Source organism: Myotis daubentonii, chromosome 3, assembly GCF_963259705.1.
Source record: "Myotis daubentonii chromosome 3, mMyoDau2.1, whole genome shotgun sequence".
NCBI classification, from domain to species: domain Eukaryota; kingdom Metazoa; phylum Chordata; class Mammalia; order Chiroptera; family Vespertilionidae; genus Myotis; species Myotis daubentonii.
The window spans coordinates 152,247,840-152,267,273 of record NC_081842.1 but is presented as its reverse complement, the minus strand read 5'-3'; the positions used below and the strand labels follow the sequence as shown (position 1 = coordinate 152,267,273).

Sequence of the window (19,434 nt, the reverse complement as noted above, 5' to 3'; positions counted from 1 at the left end):
GTCTCTCCCTGTCCCAGAGAGCTTGGTCTGCCAGCCTCTGCTGATCCTGCGGGACTTAACTGTCCCTCACTCACTCACACACACACCACACAGATCCACAAACTCTCTTTTCATCCTCTCATTCACTCATTTCCTATCCCTCACCTCCGTCCTGCCAACTTTTTTTTGCGTGATATTCTTTTAAGTCAGTACTATTAAACGTTTCTTAAATAAAACTATAATTTTACACGTTTTCAAAATGTTCCACAGTCTTAAGCTATTAAAACATAAGAAGCCATTTATAAGATACTTACGAAAAATTCTCACCAGGTTCCTTAAAGGAGCTTAATCACTTTTGATGAGCTCAAGTAGTGCTGTAATTACTGAAGGGTTTGCCAGCGTTGATAAATTTGACATTATTGAAGAGTTGTTTTCATGTTTTTTTAAATCTTCTGTTAGTTTATTTACCTTTTCATTTATTTCTTCCAACTTCTTTATATTTTGTTTATTTATTATGAGAGAGAGAGAGAGAGAGAAGAGAAAGAGAAGCATTATTTGTGGTTCTACTTATTTATGCATTCATTGGTTGATTCTTGTATATGCCCTGACTGGGGATCGAACCTGCAACTTTGGCCTTCAGGATGGCACTCTAACCAACTGAGTAACCCATCCAAGTCCTCACGCATGTCTTTAAATTCTTTAGTGGGCAGTTCTTGGATCTGTAAAAAGGAGAGAGCTCCCTTTGGAAAATCCTCAATTATCAGCATTTTGTATTTAACAATGGCAGGAACTAAGCGCATGTTTTATTTCTCTACTAGCGTACATTCTCTTTGATGAGCTTGTCAATATTTCCAAATGTCTGGACAAGTGAAGTGAGAATATCCCTGATTTATACCTTCCTTACCATCTAACTGGGCTGGGGATGAGTTGGGGCTAGGTTAGGCTTGACAACTATCCTAAGAATTTGCTCTAGCCCTAAGGATGTTATTTATAACTAGATGGGGTTTACTTATAACTAGAGGCCTAGTGCATGAATTTGTGCATGGGTGGGGTTTTTTGGCCTGGCTGGTGATTGGGGCCGATCAGGGCCGGCTGGCTGTGGGAAGAGACCACAGGAGGTTGGCCAGCTGTGGAAAGTTGGTTGTGGGTCAGACGTGTCATAGCAACCAGTCATTCAATCGTTCATTCACAACAGTTGCTTAAGCTTTCATATATATAGATTATTTCTTAGTTCCACTTAAATAGGATGACTATACATATAAGAACTAATGGGAACTGCTGACTCTAGAGAACACTGGTTATCAAACTCCAGGTTGGGACAAAGAATTCATTGTTTTATAGAATGAAGCAGGCTTATCTGGAAACTAATGTAGCAAATTTTAGAGCTTTCATTCCATATTTTGTATCATGTACAATCTGATACCTTCAGGACAGATGGATCTATATCAAGTCTTTTTGGTGGGTGCAACAAACATCCTCTGAACTAATGTCCCATTTACTTGAGGGCATAGTGAGGCCCTATAATCACTACAAATCCAGTCCAGTAGCCTGGGGCATGTTATTTGTATCCTCCAAGCTCTAATACCACACAAAGACATAGGGCTTTAGAATGATCCCATTAACTTGATATTTCACTGAATCATATACCTTTGGATTTCCTTGAGTGTTTATGCCTTTAGTTAAATTTTTGTCCTTCCCTTCATGAGGAGCCAGGTTGGTGTCCTTTAGGATTTGCCCACACCCCACCCAGACTTACCTCCATATTTTGCTTCAGCATTCTTTTCTGATTTTTCAGTTGGCTTTCTATTTCTGCCTTTGTCGTCTTCACCTGGACTAAGATTTCCTGAGAGATTTTTTCTTGATCCTCCATTTTTTGTATCTGTCTTACCAGCTGCTGTTCCTTTTCCACTGCCTGCTTGTTGGCCTGCTCAGCTGTTTCACAATGTTTTCCAAGAGAGAAGGAAATAACAGATATAACTAGCTGTACTCTTCAAAGGTAAGAGACTGAAGTGACTTTAAAAGGGTAGGGAGGAATCTCTGTATATTCTTACCAAAAATACCAGCAAAACATATTTCAGAATGTGATGATAAGGCACTGATTGTCTCAATGAGCTTCATTATGTATTTAGTTATTTATTTATGCTCACCTGAGGACATACTTCCATTTATTTTAGAGAGAGAGGAAAGGAAATGGAGAGAGAGGGAGAGAGAAAGACAGACAAAGACAGAAAGAGAGAGAGAGAGAGAGAGAGAGAGAGAGAGAGGTGCATTAAAGGGCACTGCAGGAACCTCCCCTCACCTCTGTGTAGAGAGCCCTTCCCTGTACCTGCAAGAGCCTTCTCGCAAGCACTGATGGCTTTGTCAGCCTGGAAAATGGATTCCTTGGTTGGAGTCTGTGACTGCAGGAAGTTCTGGAGTGCCTCCTTTGCCTAAACAAACAAGAAAGAGCACAGACTCTTCTTGCTGGGAAGTCATCTATAATCATAAAAGTGTAATATGCTAATTAGACCCAATGCCCTTCTGGACAACCTTTCGGACAAAGCCAGGGTTGTGAGGAAAGCCCGAGTCCCAGGTTCCAGAGGGAAGCCGGTGCCGGCAGCTGGGGGAAGGAAGGTCTACTCTTGCATGGATTTCATGCATCGGGCCTCTAGTTATTCAATAAAAATGCAAATTTGACTCTATAAATTCTTCATCCTTCTTAGGATCCCACAGTGGTTTCCTTCCTTTCAGAGCCATGACAAAAAATCCAACATTTTTAGTTAGAATAAAACCCTATTTGGCAACCTCTTTCCTAGATCTCCAGTTTTCTGTCCTAATGATGCCAGGCACCCCCCTCCCTCCATTACAGACAGCCAGATTAATGTGCAATTCTACAAACACTCTTCCTCCATTATTTGTAATATCTGCACGTTCTTTTTCTTCTGACTGGATGTTCATTTACCTTTTCTTCACTCAGATACTATTCATTGATACTTCAATTTATAGTTTCTACCTCCTCTTCCAGGAAGCTTTGATAAACTTCTTTCTGAGATATGAATGGCTGCCAGGTACACAGACCTTCCCTACCATATTATCCTGAAGATTAAGTTGATAATTCAAACTTAAGAATATATTTAATAATATACTTGGTTTAGTAACTGTGTGCTAAATATATATATATCAGCCACCACCATCATCTTATCATCACCATAATCACTTTCATCATTATCAGCATCACTATTTGTGTATACCTATATGATAATCATTATCCCAACACATTCAATTGACTGTTTATATTTCTTTTCTTAGGTAAGGTCATAAACTTCTTGAGAATATTGTTTCTTTAATTATGTAGCTCTTGAACATAGCACAAAATAATCACATTGTTTCCTAAATAAAAGGCATATTCTCATCCATCTAAATTCCTGACAGTAAATCTGATATTTGTGAAAACATATTTTTGTTTTATTTAAAAGTATTTGACTAATGTACAGATATTATCACACTTTGCTGTTTATGCACAAATGGTCCTGTGCCTTTAGATTTCTCAAAAGACTCAACAAAGACCTTCTGACACCCATCTGCTGTTCTTATCCCCTCTTTTTATTCCTCACCTTCACTCCTTTCCTGGGTATCAGGTTATAGAAATGTTCAACCTTGTCCATTTCTTTTACGTAGAGATTGTATCCTCCTGGCACAGAGAAAGTTCCTCTCAAAATGTTTTCCATCAGTGGCTCTGAAAGCTGGTTAAGCTGAGCCTGGCAATATTTGGCAGATGCCTCTTCATTCTGCAGCAAGAAATCTTTCTTCTTTTTCTCTATGGTGCCCTGCTCAGAAATGTGGAGGAATCCAAAGGAAAGAGGCCGTTAGAAAAGAAGGGAAGGTCCAACTGTGATCCTCTTGGAAGAAGCTGTCTGATGACATCAGAATAGACTGGGGCATGGAAAACTGGACCAGGATCAGGAAGCTCATTTTAGTCCCAGTTTAGACCAACTCTTGGTTTGACTTGGAAAAAATTCCTTAGTTCCCATGAGTTCAGGCTCAACATTTGTGAAATGATAGGGTTGGCAGACAAGAACTCTACGATTCCTATATTTTTAAAATTTGGGATATAACATTATACTTGTTTCAGGTTTACAACATAATGATTCTATACTATTTGTATAGATTGCCAAATGATCACCACAATGTCTAGTGAACATCGGTAACCTTACACAGTCATAAGAATGGTTTTTTCTTTGATGAGTATTTTTAAGTTAGACTGCTGACAAATTTCAAATATGAAATTCAGTATTATCAAGGTTTATCAGTCATAAGATAAACCGTGATCCATCCATTGGCAATGGACAATGGGAAGTGCAATATGACTGGAAGTAGACTTTCCTCTGCAAACTTAGTTGCTATGGATAAACATATATACACAGTAAGTCAACTGTCCACTAATGAGGTAAGTGGTCACTGAACAGAGTTTTGAATTTCTCGTGAATTATTTCAATGAGAGTTTGTGCAAAAATACAGGAACAGAAATTATTTTTCTATAGTTAAAAAATTACAATCCTGTTGGTTTTCTTCTGTACGAAGTGAGAGTTTTGTAACTAATAGGATTGTCAATGACAGACTCAAAGACAAGGTGAAGGTGCTTAAGTTAGGCAGAATTATGTTGTCCTCAAGAATTCTTTCCCTTGGTTTCCACACACTGAAGTCTCTAGGCCTGTGAATATGATAAATATTAATCTTGTGATTGGAGTTTTATATGTCACTGGCTGACTTTAAGAGACAAAGATTGTTCAAGTGTGCATACCTAAACACATAGCTTTTTATAAAAATACAAATTTTATTGATTTCAGAGAGGAAAAGAGAGGAAGGTCAGAGATAGAAACATCAATGATGAGACTGAATCATCGGTCAGCTACACACCCCACACTGGGGATCAAGCCACAACCAGGGCATGTGCCCTGACCAGTAATTGAACTGTGACCCCTAGGTTCATAGGTCCACACTCAAACACTGAACCACACCAGCTGGGAAACATGAGCTTTTTAAGAGTAGTTTTCTCCAGGTGGTAGGAGAGAGGTAGTCAAAGATATTAGAAACAAAACAAGGATACAATGCACCATTGCTGCCTTGAAGATGGGGAAGAGTTCCCATGAGCCTCCTTATGATATTATATTAGTTTCAGGAGTATAATATCTGAATCTTGTTTGCAGATTTTGGTACACAGAGCAGAGCACCATACATCTTGTGTTAGGAACTCACCTGAAGAATTGTGAAATAATAAATTGTGTTTCCATAAACTGCTAATAAGCACATGTTAATTTGTTTGACCCTAATAGAAATAAAGAGCTAATGTTTCAGAAAAAGGATGAATAGTAGACTACAGAATCCAATCACTCACATGATTCCAAATGTCTTTTACAATGGGATACACATTAACTATGGGTCGAAAGTGGATGTCTAGGCATCAATCTAGAAGAACAGGAATGAGGAAGGATATATGCTAAGACATATTTACCGTAAGCTTCTTTTGGAACTCACACTTGTCATCCTTGAAGGAATGCTCCATGAAGATTGCAAGGGCTTCCTTCTCACAAGCTGCATGCAGGTCCAGCAGCTCCTGCAGCGTGTCTGTGGGGAAGCTCACTCTCTGGGCCATCTGCTCGCTGTAGTGGTCGGCTGCCTTCTGCATGGCTGCTGAATTCTCACGCTCAGCAAGAGTTATCACTGCAGTTTCCAAACAAGGCACTGCTCCACTGTTGATGGCGTCCACATAGGCCTTTGCCAAAGTCCCCAGCCCTGAATGACACAAGATATTCAGAAAATGGACCAGAAGTTGCCACCCACAGTTCTCAAGCTTTAGATCATCATTCTAAAAATAACAAAAATTTTGTTGAAATGAAGATTTCAGAAAAAACCCTGAGTACATCACCCACATTGAACTGCAGGGAAACATGCTGTAACAAAGGAGACTCACGATTTCCAGTGACAATGATTCCCTCTCTGAGGGTCTTGGTTTTTGCATGTGTAAAGATATACTGACAGAAATTTTTGGATTGCTCCAGGAAACTGCATTCTAGTTGGTTTTCTGAAACCTCCTCCATATGGAGTAATAATTTTCTGTCAGTTGTAGGCCGGTCAAAGACAAAGCATTTTCGCCTTAGAAAGAACATCCTGATATTCTCTCTAGGCATGTTGGACTTCTGGATTTTGGGATCGTTGCCTGTAGAAAAGAAAAAGGAGCAGTGATTGGTGAGAAAGTCTTTAGGTAAGAACATTGATGATTTTCATTTCAAAGGGTCTTTGCATCACTAATACAAATCAATCTAATGCTAATCTCACTAAAATATAGAATTTTTTTTTTTTTTGTTCAGAGCCAAGAATAAAAGTAGTGCTTCTGGGGAAGAAGGGGAAGTTTTCATTCCATGTGAAGAAACTTAGGATTCTTCCACAGTGTCCAATGCTTAAATATTTATTAGATATTTTTGAATGATAGATTATTCCCCAAAATTGTCAGAAATGCATTTGATATTATAGTCCTAATGTCAGAAATATAATTTGGGCTCTAAAATAAAGACAAATATTTCTTTGTAGATATATGAAAATTTTTGATATTGTTAGGAAAAATACCATGTGGAAGACAGACAATCCTGAGAATCATAAAGAACAATTTCTAAAAATCAGAGTGAAAAATTCATACAATATAAATATATTCCAAAACTTTTTAGAAGATATAATCAAAGAGTAAGGTTAACTTAATGCCACTTGAAGACCTCACTTGTTCTCTATGTTGGATTTTATTGGATGTGACAAAGTCACAAAGAATAATGCTGGGCATATATCAGCTATTCAATAAATGATTTAGAATGAATAAATAAATGATGAAATAAGCAAAAATGGACATTCTTCCAGGTACCACCCATTTTCCTCTCTGCTAAATGTACTCTGAGTAATGAATTTATTGTATTAGCATGATAATAAGCTAGAGAATGAAGAGAGTAATGTTATAAGAATGAGATCATGAAAAATTTGACAGCCTTACTGGGATGATATTTAAAGGACTTTAGGGGAAATCATATTATATATATATATATAAAGGATGTAACTATGTAGACTATTAAAATAGACTACATGAAATATACTTTACAAATGAGTCATTTGATATATTTGTAATCCTGTGTTAACTGTCATTCATAGTGATGGACATTTAAGCAGAAGAGCACTAAACTTAATTATTACACAAGTATTTGAGTGTTAGGCAGACTTAGCACTGGTTGTTATCTTCAATTTTCTTTTCATGATGCCAAGTTTCCTAAAATCTGTGGTCCAACACTGGATTTTCCATTTCCTCAATCAGCTTAACTTTTGGTCACTTGAGTACTTTTAGTATTAATAACACCTGAAACCTCACCCACCTGTAATAGCCATATTGCCTTTAGCACAAGCCTTAATGCAAAAAAAAAATAATGATTGACTTAGAAGTGCTGAATGAAAGGGCTCAATTGACCCCACCTCCTAATGAACCCTCTACCACCCAGACCATCCTCTGATACCTGGAACCAACTCCAAGGCATTCTCCAGGTACTCATCTTCAGTGATGGTGCGTCCATCTAACTTCAGCTCCAGCATGAAATCCCGTACAACCCAGACAAAGTCTGGGAAGAAGCTCACAAACTCGGCTGAGTCATCTACTTCAGCAGAGATGGGAGAGGACTTTGTCCTGATTAACTTTGTTAGTTCAGTCACATAGCTGGGATCTTAGCTAAGGATTGAGAAGTGCTCCAAGCCAAAATTTCCAGATCTCATGCAGAAACAATTATTGTGAACATTCCTATTCACCTGTGTCCCTTTCTCCTCAAACATCATTATGAAATGAGGAACAAATAACAAAAACAATAACAAAATTGTCTTAATTTCATTCCCATAGAATCCATGATACATGGAGGTTTGATTCCTGGAAGGATACTGCAGCTGCTCCAGGGCCTGGTGGTTGATGCTGCTCATGCTGTTGTAGACAAACATGCTGCTCAGAAGCACGGCCAGGGCAAAGAGCCATGAGTCATTTTTTGAGTCACCCTAGAAAGTGCATTACAGCAGGGTATTGGGTATCTACTCTTCAATCACCCATTCATTTGTTCATGCACTATGTCAGCTCTGCTATAACTGAACAGTAGGGCAAATAACATATACTGTAAAGACAGTGATAAATTCAAACCTAATTTTTGAGTATTCACATTGACCCCTCTCAAGGTCTGAGTTCTTTAGCAATTAAAAGGAGTAAATTACAATATAAATGTGTGCGAAATGTTTAAAACAGTCCCAAGAACATAGAAGTATGTAATGATAAGTGGTTAATGATTTATTTACAGTTTCTCTTGACCATGAGTTTATTGGTGACACAAATGCTACTCAATTAATTCACCAACTTCTCATTGTGCATCTAAAAAATGCCAGATACCACATTTAGTTTTGTGGAGATAAAGTTTCATAGGGTAATCTCTGACCTCCAGAGATGATGTGCTAGAGGTGCAGATATACATGGCAACATGTAAATGCATCCAAGGTGACCAACTCTGCCAGGCGTGCAACTCAATGTTATAACATAAAAGACAAAGGGGGAATGAAAAATCCAGAACATTTATTCTGTGATTTCAGGGCAAGAAGGAATTATGTCTGAACTAGAGGCCTGTTGCATGAAAGATTCGTGCAATAGGCCTTCCCTTCCCCTGGCTGCCGGCACCAGTTTTCCTCTGGCACCCAGAACCCAGGCCAGAGCCGCCTTCAAGCCTTTGCTACTCTGGCTGGAGCCACCTTCAGTCTTCGCTCTGCCACTTCGCCACTTTGCGCCTATGTATTCAAATTAACTGCCATCTTTGTTGGTGGTTAATTTGCATATCTTGCTGATTAGCCAATGGGAGGCATAGCAAAGGTATGGTCAATTATCATGGTAGTCTATTATTAGATAGGGTGAGATACAATCCCATTACTTGAAAGTAGCAGGCTTTTCTTTAAAGAACAGACAGAATGTGGAGTTGTGTAGAGAAAGACACCATGTAGGTAAAAGGATCTACAGAAGCCAATCAGAATTGTCAGAAGGTGTCTTCACACAAAGATACTGCAAGTTATTTTATTTGATTAAAGTAGTGGTTATGTATGTGGTAGAAATAGATGATGAGGCTAAACATAAGACACTCAGGGTAAATCATACGTGACTATGCAATAGAATTGGGTACTGCTAAAAATCCTAGAGTTGTAAGGACAGCAAGTACTTCTGCTTCTATCAGTTGACAGTTATGTTTTGGCTCCTTTTCAAAGGTAATCAGCTAAAAAGAAGAAGGTTTAGTAAACTACAATCTGTTAGCAGTCAGTAGACCATCCTGGGCTTATATTGAGGTGATTATTGAGTACTTTAAACCTGAATTATGCTCAGTGAAATAAGCCAGTCAGAAAAAGAAAAGTATCATATGATTTCACTCATATGTAAAATCTAATGAACATAATGAACCAACAAGCAACATAGCGGCAGACTCATAGATAGACAATAGGCTGACAAGTTTTGGGGGTAGGGGTGGGGTTGGGAGCTAGAGATAGAGGTATTGAGAAAAAGGGGAAAAAAAAGAAAGATTTCATGCATAGGGCAACAGTGTGGTGACTGCTAGGGGTGAGGGGTGGGAGAAGTTGGGGGAGGGAATAAGGGGGATAAATGGTGACAGTCAGAGACTTGACTCTGGGTAGTAAACACAATATAGTGTACAGATAATGTCCTGTAGAACTATGTACCTGAAACCTATATAAATTTGTTAACCAGTGCCACCCCAATAAATTCAATTAAAAATTAATATTAAAATTCAGAATATCTAAATTCCTGCCCCTACTCCTTTTTGGGTAATGGAAGCCAAAGATCCACCCCTCCTACTTTCAAATTAGACTCTGGCTAATACAAATAAGGACACAAGATGGACTGCAACTAGCACAGTGAAGACAAAATACCTAAAATTATCACATTTATAATGCTTCTGGTGGGTCTAGCTCATGAATTTATAGAAGTCAGGGAGAAATTTATCTGTAAAGCCCAGAGATTTAGAATAAAACCTTAATTAATTTGTATCATGTAGCTGAGGTATTTTTGGAGATTATTTAAATATGTTATTTAACGAAACCCCATTTTTATGTTTCCTACCTTCAAGACCATCAACCTCAGTCACCTTAACTACTAGAGGCATTGATCCCATAATTATAGCTTCCTCCAGGATGTTTTTCTTATCCAGAATACTGGTTAAGTGTGTCACTCCTTGGTATCCATGGTATCTGATACTGATAACACTGCTTATTTCATATCTTCCAACTAGGCTCTGGGCCTTTTCCTCAATCATGCATATCTGCAGTACTTAACACAAAATCCTAGAATTTAGATGCCCAGTGAATATTTGTTATCTTGTAACTTTCAACCAAGTGTAAAAATAGAAGTTATATACCTAATAAAGGAAATATTGAGTTTTCAAAAAACATAATTAAACCTCATTATTCTTAAGTGGATTTGCAGTTTACAGAAATAGATCATAGAAATTGAATTAAGGTGGCAAATTAAAATGTAAGTGGAGTATCAAGAACAAAGAAGACTCTTTGCCTTACCTTTTCCACATCACCCAGGCCCTCAGTATCCAGAAGGACCAGAGTGTGGTTGGGATTAAAGGGGTGGGCCACACACCACATCCAGATGCCCTTGGTTTCTGACCTCACTGTGGAGCCCAGACGGAAACCTGCAAAGGAAGAGGAGAAAGGGTTATAGAATTACAGCAGATAGTCCAGGCTGCCCATAGGTTACATTGGTTAAAACTATGGGAATGTGAGTGCCTGGCTGGGACTAAGGTTGCTTTCATTTCAGCAAGGACAGTCTATCCAACCTTTATCCATATTTAGGACCTTCTCAAGAAACACTTTGGGTTTCCTATTCTCCCCATACTATCAATGGCTCAAGATATATCACATTACAGAATTACTATAACCTCTATTGACCTTTAGTCCTCTATAGTCCTTTCTGACACTGAGGAGCTCCCTTCTCCTTCAGGTTTTGGTGGAGTTCCACCAGAGTGAGGCACCAGCATGAGACTAGAGGTCAAGAATATGGTCCATTCACTTCTCCTTGGTGGGCCATGGTATCCCAGTGCCTCTGTTCCTTTCAGTGGGTCACAGCCCTTTCATTTAGCTCCATTCTAAAGTATGGGTCTTTGTCACATCCTGGTTTCACTTTCTGCTAGTTCATACTATAAGAATGACTACAGTTACCTGGCCATTGCTACTGCTACCTTCTAGGTGCTTCCTAATCTCTAATCAGTTTTCTGTGACCTGCTTATGACCTTGTATGTGTCCCTCTATTAAACATTCTTTAGTTACCCTCTGAAAGGTTCTTGTGTGTCCTGCCAGAAACTGGACTGATAATCAGCTTTGTTGAATTTTTTTTCCCTTTCACTCCTGCATTTTTCTCATTTCTTTTCTCTTCTTCAAGGAAATGAGGAGGGATTTCTCACTGCTTCAGGTAGGGATATAATGGAAGTGAAAGCAGAAAAGACCTGTGAAATGTGCTTACTCCTCTTTCAAAAGGCTTATACCTACAGGTGGGGAACATGTGAGGGATATGCCCAAGAACCTGTGTGTGACATATCTTGTCCAACAGTGCAACATTTTTAACATCTACTATAGGCCAATGTTTCCTTCAATGGAGACTAGATATGGACATGATGGAATGTGTAGGGGTGGTTGGATCAGCTTGGCTCAGGGCATTCTATTTCCACATCCAGTGAATTCTCCATAGAGAGGGTATAAAGCCTGAGATGGCCTGCATTGTTACACAACGTGACAGTAGTTGATTGTTTGCTTAGTTATACAGAGTAATCTGAACTCCCAGTTCTCCCAGTGAGAAAAGGTAGGTGAAATTAGAGAGCATCACTCTCAGTTATGAGAGGTAAACCCCACAAAAGAAGTTATTAACTAGGGGAGAGAGTAGTAACCTGGTCTTGCTCCGGGATCTTGACTGGGCAGGAATCCTTATTCTTTTTTTTTCTTTTTTTTCTGTTGTATGAGTCGGGCGGGAGTCAAAATTCAGGTGTTGTTGTTTTTCCATTTACAGTTTACTTTCAACATTATTTTGTGTTAGTTCTACAGCATAGGCATTAGATAATCATATACTTTGCAAGTGTTCTCACTGATATTTCAAGGATCCACCTGGCACTATACATAGGTATTATAATATTATTGACTATACTAAGTGTGTTAAAATATTTTGAGTGTTGGGAATTCCTCACCAATGAAACATGACTTAATTATTGCCTGATGTTACCTTGAGTAGAATTAAAAGCCTGGTGTTGAAACTCCTCAAATGACATCTCTCTCTCTTAGGGTTCTCAAACCTTTATTCCTTATAAAAGGCCTATCCCAAGAGACATATGAAAACATGCTCAAAGCCATTAATCATCTGAGAGATGCAAATCAAAACAACAATGAGGTACCATCTCACACCTGTGAGAACGGCTATCATCAACAAATCAATAAACAACCAGTGCTGAAGAGGATGTGGAGAAAAAGGAACCCTCTTGCATTGGGGGTGGGAATGCAGACTAGTGGAAAACAGTATGGTATTTCCTCAAAAAATTAAAAATGGAACTTCTATTTGACCCAGTGATCCCACTTCTAGGCATATATCCCAAGAAAACAAAAACACCAATCAGAAAGGATATATGCACCCCTATGTTCATAGCAGCACAATTCACCATAGCTAAGATTTGGAAACAGCCTTTGTGCCCCTCAACACATGAGTGGATTAGAAAATTACTGTACACCTACACAATGCAATACTATGCTGCTGTAAAAAAGAAGGAATTCTTACCATTTGCAACAGCATGGATGGAACTGGATAGCATTATGTTAAGCAAAATAAGCCAGTCAGAGAAAGATAAATATCACATGATCTCACTCATTTGTGGAATATAATGATCAACATAAACTGATGAACCAAAATAGAACCTGAGTCATAGAAGCATCAAACAGATTGTCCAACCTATGAGGAAAGGCGGGGGGTAAGAGGGTAAGAGATCAATCAAAGGACTTGTCTGCATACATATGAGCATAACCAATGGACACAGACAGGTGCGGGGGTAAGGGCATGTGCTGGAGTGTGGGGGTAGCTGGGAAGAGGTCAATGGAGGAAAAAGGAGACATATGTGACACTTTAAACAATAAAGAATTTTTTTTTTTAAAAAAGGCCTATCAATTAATTTAAGACAGGCAAGGAAAAGTGTTCCCCTGATGGGTGGCCCAGAACTTCTCTACAAGAAAGACCAAGACAAAATGTTTTGTTGGAAGCAAAAGGGAAAGATTGTGAAGCAAAAAGGAAAGAGGGAGAAAGGAAGAAAAGGGAGAGAAGGAGTGAGACGGAAATAAAGAGACACAGTGAGAGGACAATGAGAGATATTTCTAGGAATTGGCGTTCAGTGTATTGAGTTTGAACCCATAATAGTGCTGAACTAATGAGATACAAAGAAAGACACTGGAAAATAAAAATGGTGTGTGGTCTTCATAGAGAGAAAGGACTTACAGGATTTGGGCAGATTGCTCAAAAAATCAGAAAGAATAAAAAAGGGCAACCTAATAGAAGAGAAAAATGACTTCAAGAAATAGAAAATGCAAAGAGTAAATAAATATGTGAAAAGATGCTGAAACTTATTTGTAATGAGGCAAATAATAAGTAGCTATACAGTCACTAGATCACCAAATGTAAAAAGTCTTTTACAACATTTTTATGAGCATGTGGAGAATTCTCAATTACTGCTAATAAACATATTTTGCATATAAAGTTTGAAAAGCTGTTTATAATATCTAGAAAGGCTGACAACATATATACTCCATGACCCAGCAATTTTATTTCTGGGTCTGTCACACAAGGTAGTTTGTGTACATGTGCACCAGAATATACAAATAAGATTCATGTCAGCATCATTCATAAAAGTAAAAACCTGGGAACAAAAGCAATATTCACCGACAACAAATTGATAAATAAATGGTGGCATCTTCTAACAATAGCAATAATATAAAATAGTGAAAATAAATTACAGATGCATATGACAAACTACGTAAAACAAATAATTTTTTGAACAAAAGAAGCAAGACTCCAAAGAATACCTGAATGGACTTCCCTCTATATAATACTAAAGGCCCAGTATACAAAAATTTGTGCACTTGGGGGGAGGGTCCCTCAGCCCGGCCTGTGCCCTCTCATAGTCTGGGACCCCTCGGGGGATGACCACTTGCTGGCTTAGGCCTCCTCCCTGGGGGGGATTGGGCCTGAGCCGTCAGTCAGACATCCCTCTGGCAGCCCAGCAGCTCTCGGAGGATGTCCACTTGCCAGTGGGGAGCAGGCCTAAACTGCAGTTAGACATCCTTAGCGCTCCCGAGGAGGCAAGAGAGGCTCCCACCACCACCGCTGTACTGGCAGCTGTCAGCCTGGCTTGTAGCTGAGTAAAGCTCCTCCCATGTGAGAGCACCCTGACCACCAGAGGACAGCTCCTGCGTTGAGCATCTGCCCTCTGGTGGTCAGTGTGTGTCATAGTGACCAGTCATTGCTAGTCTTTCTGCTGTTAGGGTCAGTTTGCATATTACCCTTTACCAGGATAGAGGCCTGGTGCATGGGTGGGGGCCAGCTGGTTTGCCCTGAAGGGTGTCCCAGATCAGGGTGGGGGTCCCACTTGGGTGCCTGGTCAGACTGGATGAGGGGATGATGGCTGTTTGCAGGTGGTCACACCCCCTTCAGGGTGGGAGACCCCACTGGGGTGGCTGGCCAGTCTGGGTGAGGGGCTGAGGGCCGATTTCAGGCTGGTGGGCGACTGAAGCTCCCAACCTCTCCTTTATTTCTTTTTTAAAATTTTATTCTGGGATTTATTTACCTTCTATGGCTGTCACTGGAGCTGAGAGCCGGCTTTAGCTCTGAGGCTGGCTCCAGCTTGAGGCCTTGGCTGCTGAAAGCAGGTATCTGGGGTTTGTTTAACTTCTTTAATTGCAACATTGTTTCTTAGAGTGGAGCTCAGAGCCTGGCAGCGGCAGGCGGGAAACCTTGGCTTCCTCCATCACTGGAGCAACCAAGCCTCCTGTTCGCTTCAGCTGCCTGGCTGCCATCCGCCATCTTGGTTGGCAGTTAATTTGCATATTGCCCTGATTAGCCAATGGAAAGCATGTCGGAGGTATGGTTAATTACCATGTTTGTCTTTTATTAGATTAGATTTAAGCTATTCTTACAAATGCATACACAGCTTGTAAAACCACTTTTATAAAGGAAGAATGAAAGCATGCAGCATGAAAATCAGAACATTGATGAGCTCTAGTGAGGTGTCAGAGGGTATAGCTAGTGCTTTTGGGTCCTGATGGTGTTTTATTTTTGGATATGGACAGTGATTACACAGATGATCACTTTATGTTTATTAACTTTGTATATGTGTATGTTTGTGCACTCTTCTGTGGTATAGTTCACATATTGGAAAAGACTCAATAAAGAAAATATGGTATAATTCAGCAAAGTTTTACTCAGAAGTGAAGGAAAAAATTGGACGGAAGTCCCATGGAGCTATGGGATATATAGAATATACTGTTGTCTGTTGTTCCTTCCATCCTTTTTTGAAAACGGGACATGTTCAACATTATTTGTGTCCTGGTTGAAAAGGCCCTAAAGTTTAGGGCAAAAATGATGGGAGAGAAAGGAAGGGAATAATTGCTGGAGCTGAGCTTCTCAGCAGAAAGAGTGGATGGGATCAGGAATAATGGGTGGATCTTTGGATAAAGTTGGGGGACCACTTGTTACTGGCTCAAAGAGTGATATTTTGTGGAACAATGGGGTTTAATATATTTATTTCATCAGGACAGTTAGAACTTTTCTTTAGTGGCAGGAGTTAGTCTCTTTTATTAACCTGAAGGAGATGTGATCAGTCTGTGTTACCACTGTCTCCAAGCAAATGGCCGTTGCCCCAGAACAACACTCACCATGGTTCTGTCCTGCCAGGCGGTTCATCAGGTAGGATTTTCCTGTCCGGTACACACCTGCAATGGCCACCACCACCACAGGCTGAGAGATCTTGTCTAGAATCTCCAGTGCTTTTGGATTTACTGTCAGCTGATTATTCTGATTTTCCACCAGACAGATGGGGTCCATCATGGTGTTTCCAGAGGCCATGGTGAGCTGTAACTCAGAGCAACAACTTAGTACAACACAAGATCCCGAAGTCATATCTAATGGTTACACAAGTCACATGCATGTCAGCTCTCTACCAGTATGTGTAGAACTTATAAGTCAGATTCCTACATTTTGTATGTTTCTAAAAGATAAGTATTTAGCCTAGTGTGCAAGGCCTGGAAAATATTCCTTATGTACATTATCATATTGATCTTTAAATAAACCCTAATACACCCTTGCCCATGTGATGCTTAAAAGGAATAGAATGAGCAAAACAAAACTCTGATGATAGAGCTGTGAGAACATTAACCTATTGGGGGTAAATAGAGGCAGAATGGGACATGCAAGAGATGAGGAGTGACCAGAGAAGATACGTGGAGTTCCAGAGTGATTGGTTTCTCATTAACTGCATACATTCTCTGAGTATCTACCATGTGCTGGGCACTGGTCTATATGCTCGGAATCAAGCGGCAAACAAAATGGATACCAATTCCTGCCTCGTGGAGCTCTAGTCTGGTTGGAGGAGACAGACAAAACAGAAAGCAAATAAGCAGCATGCATAGTATATGTATATTAGATGATGGGAAGTGCTCAGGAGAAAACAAGGAGGAACTGAGATAGGGAGCATGGGGGCTCCATTTACATAGAGGATGGTCAGGAAAGGCCTTTCAGAAAAAGAGAAATAAATGTGCTCTGAGACCTTGAGGAGGACAAATATAGTGAATCCTGGGAGCTGTAGCAGTTGGAGGAGGGGAGACTTTGAGAGGAAGAAGAAGACAAAGAATGAGACTCCTCTCAAAATACCTTAGGCCAGATCTTTATAGGACCCAGGTACAGTTGTGAATGCAGGAATTCATTTATTTAAACTATAACGAAAAGATATTTCTTGTTTCTGGCCTGGCAGGGAAGAAAGGCTGTAGCTAGGGTGATTTCAGGTGTGCTGAGAGCTGCCAGAGTTCCACAGCTAGGAGAGGTTCTACTTTACTGTTTCCATCACAGTGGGCATTTCATGCAATCAAGGGACAGGAAGTAGTTAAGGTGCTTTGACTGTCCCTTCACTTTCTCAAAGACAATCCTAAACAACATTCATGTGTTCCATGCTCTCCAGGCTGTGTACACTGGAAAGAGAAATTTGTCTGTGTCTCAGTTTGTTCTTCCATAAAATGGCTACACTAAAAATGACAATGTCTTGGTCATTATGATCATTAGGAAGATGAAATATATGATGAACTTCATAATGCTATTAAAATCCTGTGTTGCATACTGAATCCCATCTTAGTATTGATTAAAAGTGAGTGTCTAAGAGGGCGGGGAGGTAAAATTTTAGATGAAGGTGTGGATTTGGCTTTGGACTGAACAGTGACATCTCTTTATCCAGTTGTGAGCATATGGAGGACACATCCCATGAGTAGGACTCAGGCAGAACAGGAGCAGCAGTATCAGCTAGGGGGAGAGATGAGTCCTGTGGAAAGAACCCAGAGCAGTCCTGGGATGTCTGAGCACAGGGTTCAAATCACTACCTGTTAGTGAGACCTTGAAAAAGGAACTTACATCTGTGAGCCTGCATTTTGTTATCAGTGTGATAGATAAAGCAAGAATTCCTGCCTGACTCATCACTGTACAGACTGGTAACATACAGGGTCTCCGTAATTAAAAGAAATTAAAAGACTTTTCCAGGATTAATGTAGTATTTAACAATGAGCAAGTTAGGCGATGTGTTGAAAGGTGTTAATGCATTGAGAAAGCTGAAAATTGCCAAGAAATAAGGTCTCTAAAATCTTTTTATCAGAAAATAACATAAAATTTTAAACACAGATTCTTTGTACCATTTCTCTGTTGTTTTTGTTTGTTTTTTCCTTTTCTAAAGTTTATTGGAAGCAGAGGTGGGGAATAAACATTAGTCTTCTACTGCTATGTTGTAAGCAGGAGAAATTGCAGAGGTTTTTTTTTCTTGGACAGAATATTTAAAATTTTGGTAGGAATAGATGAGTTCACAAACATTTTTTTGAAAAGTACAAAAAAAACTGGAACACCCAATCTAAAAGCTGCTAAGTTTAAATAAACAAGTAAAATGAAATAGTTCTCCTGTGTGGAGTTAGTTGGTTTCCAAAGTTCCTCCTCCGGAGAGTCAGTCATCTGAAGTGATGGTGAAAACTACCCCAAGCCTTGATTTCTTATCAGGTGTGACAGGACATTCTAGAATCTAGATGGTTCTTGTATGAACCACACATGAGAAACAATGCCTGGTAAACAAACACCATTAACGTTTATAGTTATTTCTAACATTTGGTGATGAATTAAATTATATCACACAGCTTTGTAATATCTTTGGGATATTAAGTGTTATTAAATACAAAAATAATGGAAGTCAATCTTTCAGGGCTTAAATTCTCTGTAAATTAAGAAATAACTTTTCTTTCAGTTTCTCCAATGTCTGGAGATGTGTGGTGGGAGGAGGAGGTGGTGGTGCTTGGTTGTTGAAGACAGGGGACAGGATCTCAGCTGTCCTAACTCTCCCTGTCCCTGAGGAGGGAGAGGGAGATGGAGGGGGAGAGACTCCACCAGGAGCCTCTGCAAGTGGATGGGGTTTACTCCATCCATCCCAGGAAGGATTTAGCCCCTTTTGGCATCTGAAGGTGGATGTGTTCCTTCTCCCCTCATGGAGTGCTAATTGTGTAGCCCTGGAAGGGTGCCAGAGGGGCAGCACATCCTGGTGACAAGGTCGATGAGCTCTGGTTGCCTCACAGAGGCCTCTGATCCAAACAGAAGACTGGAGCTGCTGGTAGCCAGGCCCAGTACTAGCCTCAGCTGACCCCTTGCCTTCCAGTGCCAAGTCTGTGCTTCCAGTGTGGGGTGTGCATTTAGGCACCTGCTGTTGTTGATGTTAAGAAACATGGGCCTGGAAGAGCAAGACTAGGAGGGAACTTACATGTCTTAGGTGCTGCAGACAGGGCACACGTTCTCTGCTGTCCTAGCTCTTCCCTCCCTCACTCCTGCTTTTTTGGCTACTCGGATAGTGACCATTTTAGAAGTTGAAAATCATGCCAGATATTACAGCCAAGCAGTTAAGGGTGAGGTTGATTAGAACACAAATCAAGATATAAAGGACATGTAGCCTTTTGCTGTTAGAGAAGTAGGTGAGGAGTGAAGTTCATGCCAAGCTAAGAAATTCAGAGGCAGAGTTTCTGGAAAGCAAGAACAAAACTGCTTGAGAGCACAGAGATGTTAGATAAACAAAATGTTGGCTTTAGCAATGCACCACAGTAGGT

General features: G+C 39.9%; 2 protein-coding genes and 1 pseudogene across 4 annotated transcripts in view; 1 reads left to right on the top strand and 2 right to left on the bottom strand.

Annotated features, from left to right (window-relative positions):
• The window catches only part of LOC132230859 (guanylate-binding protein 6-like), a 349,236-nt gene that overhangs the window by 93,857 nt on the left and 235,945 nt on the right, over nt 1-19,434 (bottom strand). The window lies entirely within an intron of this gene.
• LOC132230858 (guanylate-binding protein 5-like) overlaps nt 1-19,434 on the top strand; it is a 153,685-nt pseudogene that overhangs the window by 54,973 nt on the left and 79,278 nt on the right.
• Nucleotides 1-19,434, bottom strand: part of LOC132230848 (guanylate-binding protein 4-like) — a 35,618-nt gene that overhangs the window by 15,558 nt on the left and 626 nt on the right. The window contains exons 2-11 of the mRNA XM_059688939.1: nt 15,976-16,171; nt 10,585-10,712; nt 7,919-8,028; nt 7,506-7,702; nt 5,930-6,175; nt 5,471-5,751; nt 3,573-3,785; nt 2,306-2,408; nt 1,736-1,911; nt 294-471 (exon numbers count right to left, since the gene is read on the bottom strand). Of these exons, the coding sequence (XP_059544922.1) occupies nt 325-471; nt 1,736-1,911; nt 2,306-2,408; nt 3,573-3,785; nt 5,471-5,751; nt 5,930-6,175; nt 7,506-7,702; nt 7,919-8,028; nt 10,585-10,712; nt 15,976-16,165 (1,791 nt within the window). The 5' untranslated portion in view covers nt 16,166-16,171 and the 3' untranslated portion in view covers nt 294-324. The remainder of the gene's footprint in view (nt 1-293; nt 472-1,735; nt 1,912-2,305; nt 2,409-3,572; nt 3,786-5,470; nt 5,752-5,929; nt 6,176-7,505; nt 7,703-7,918; nt 8,029-10,584; nt 10,713-15,975; nt 16,172-19,434) is intronic.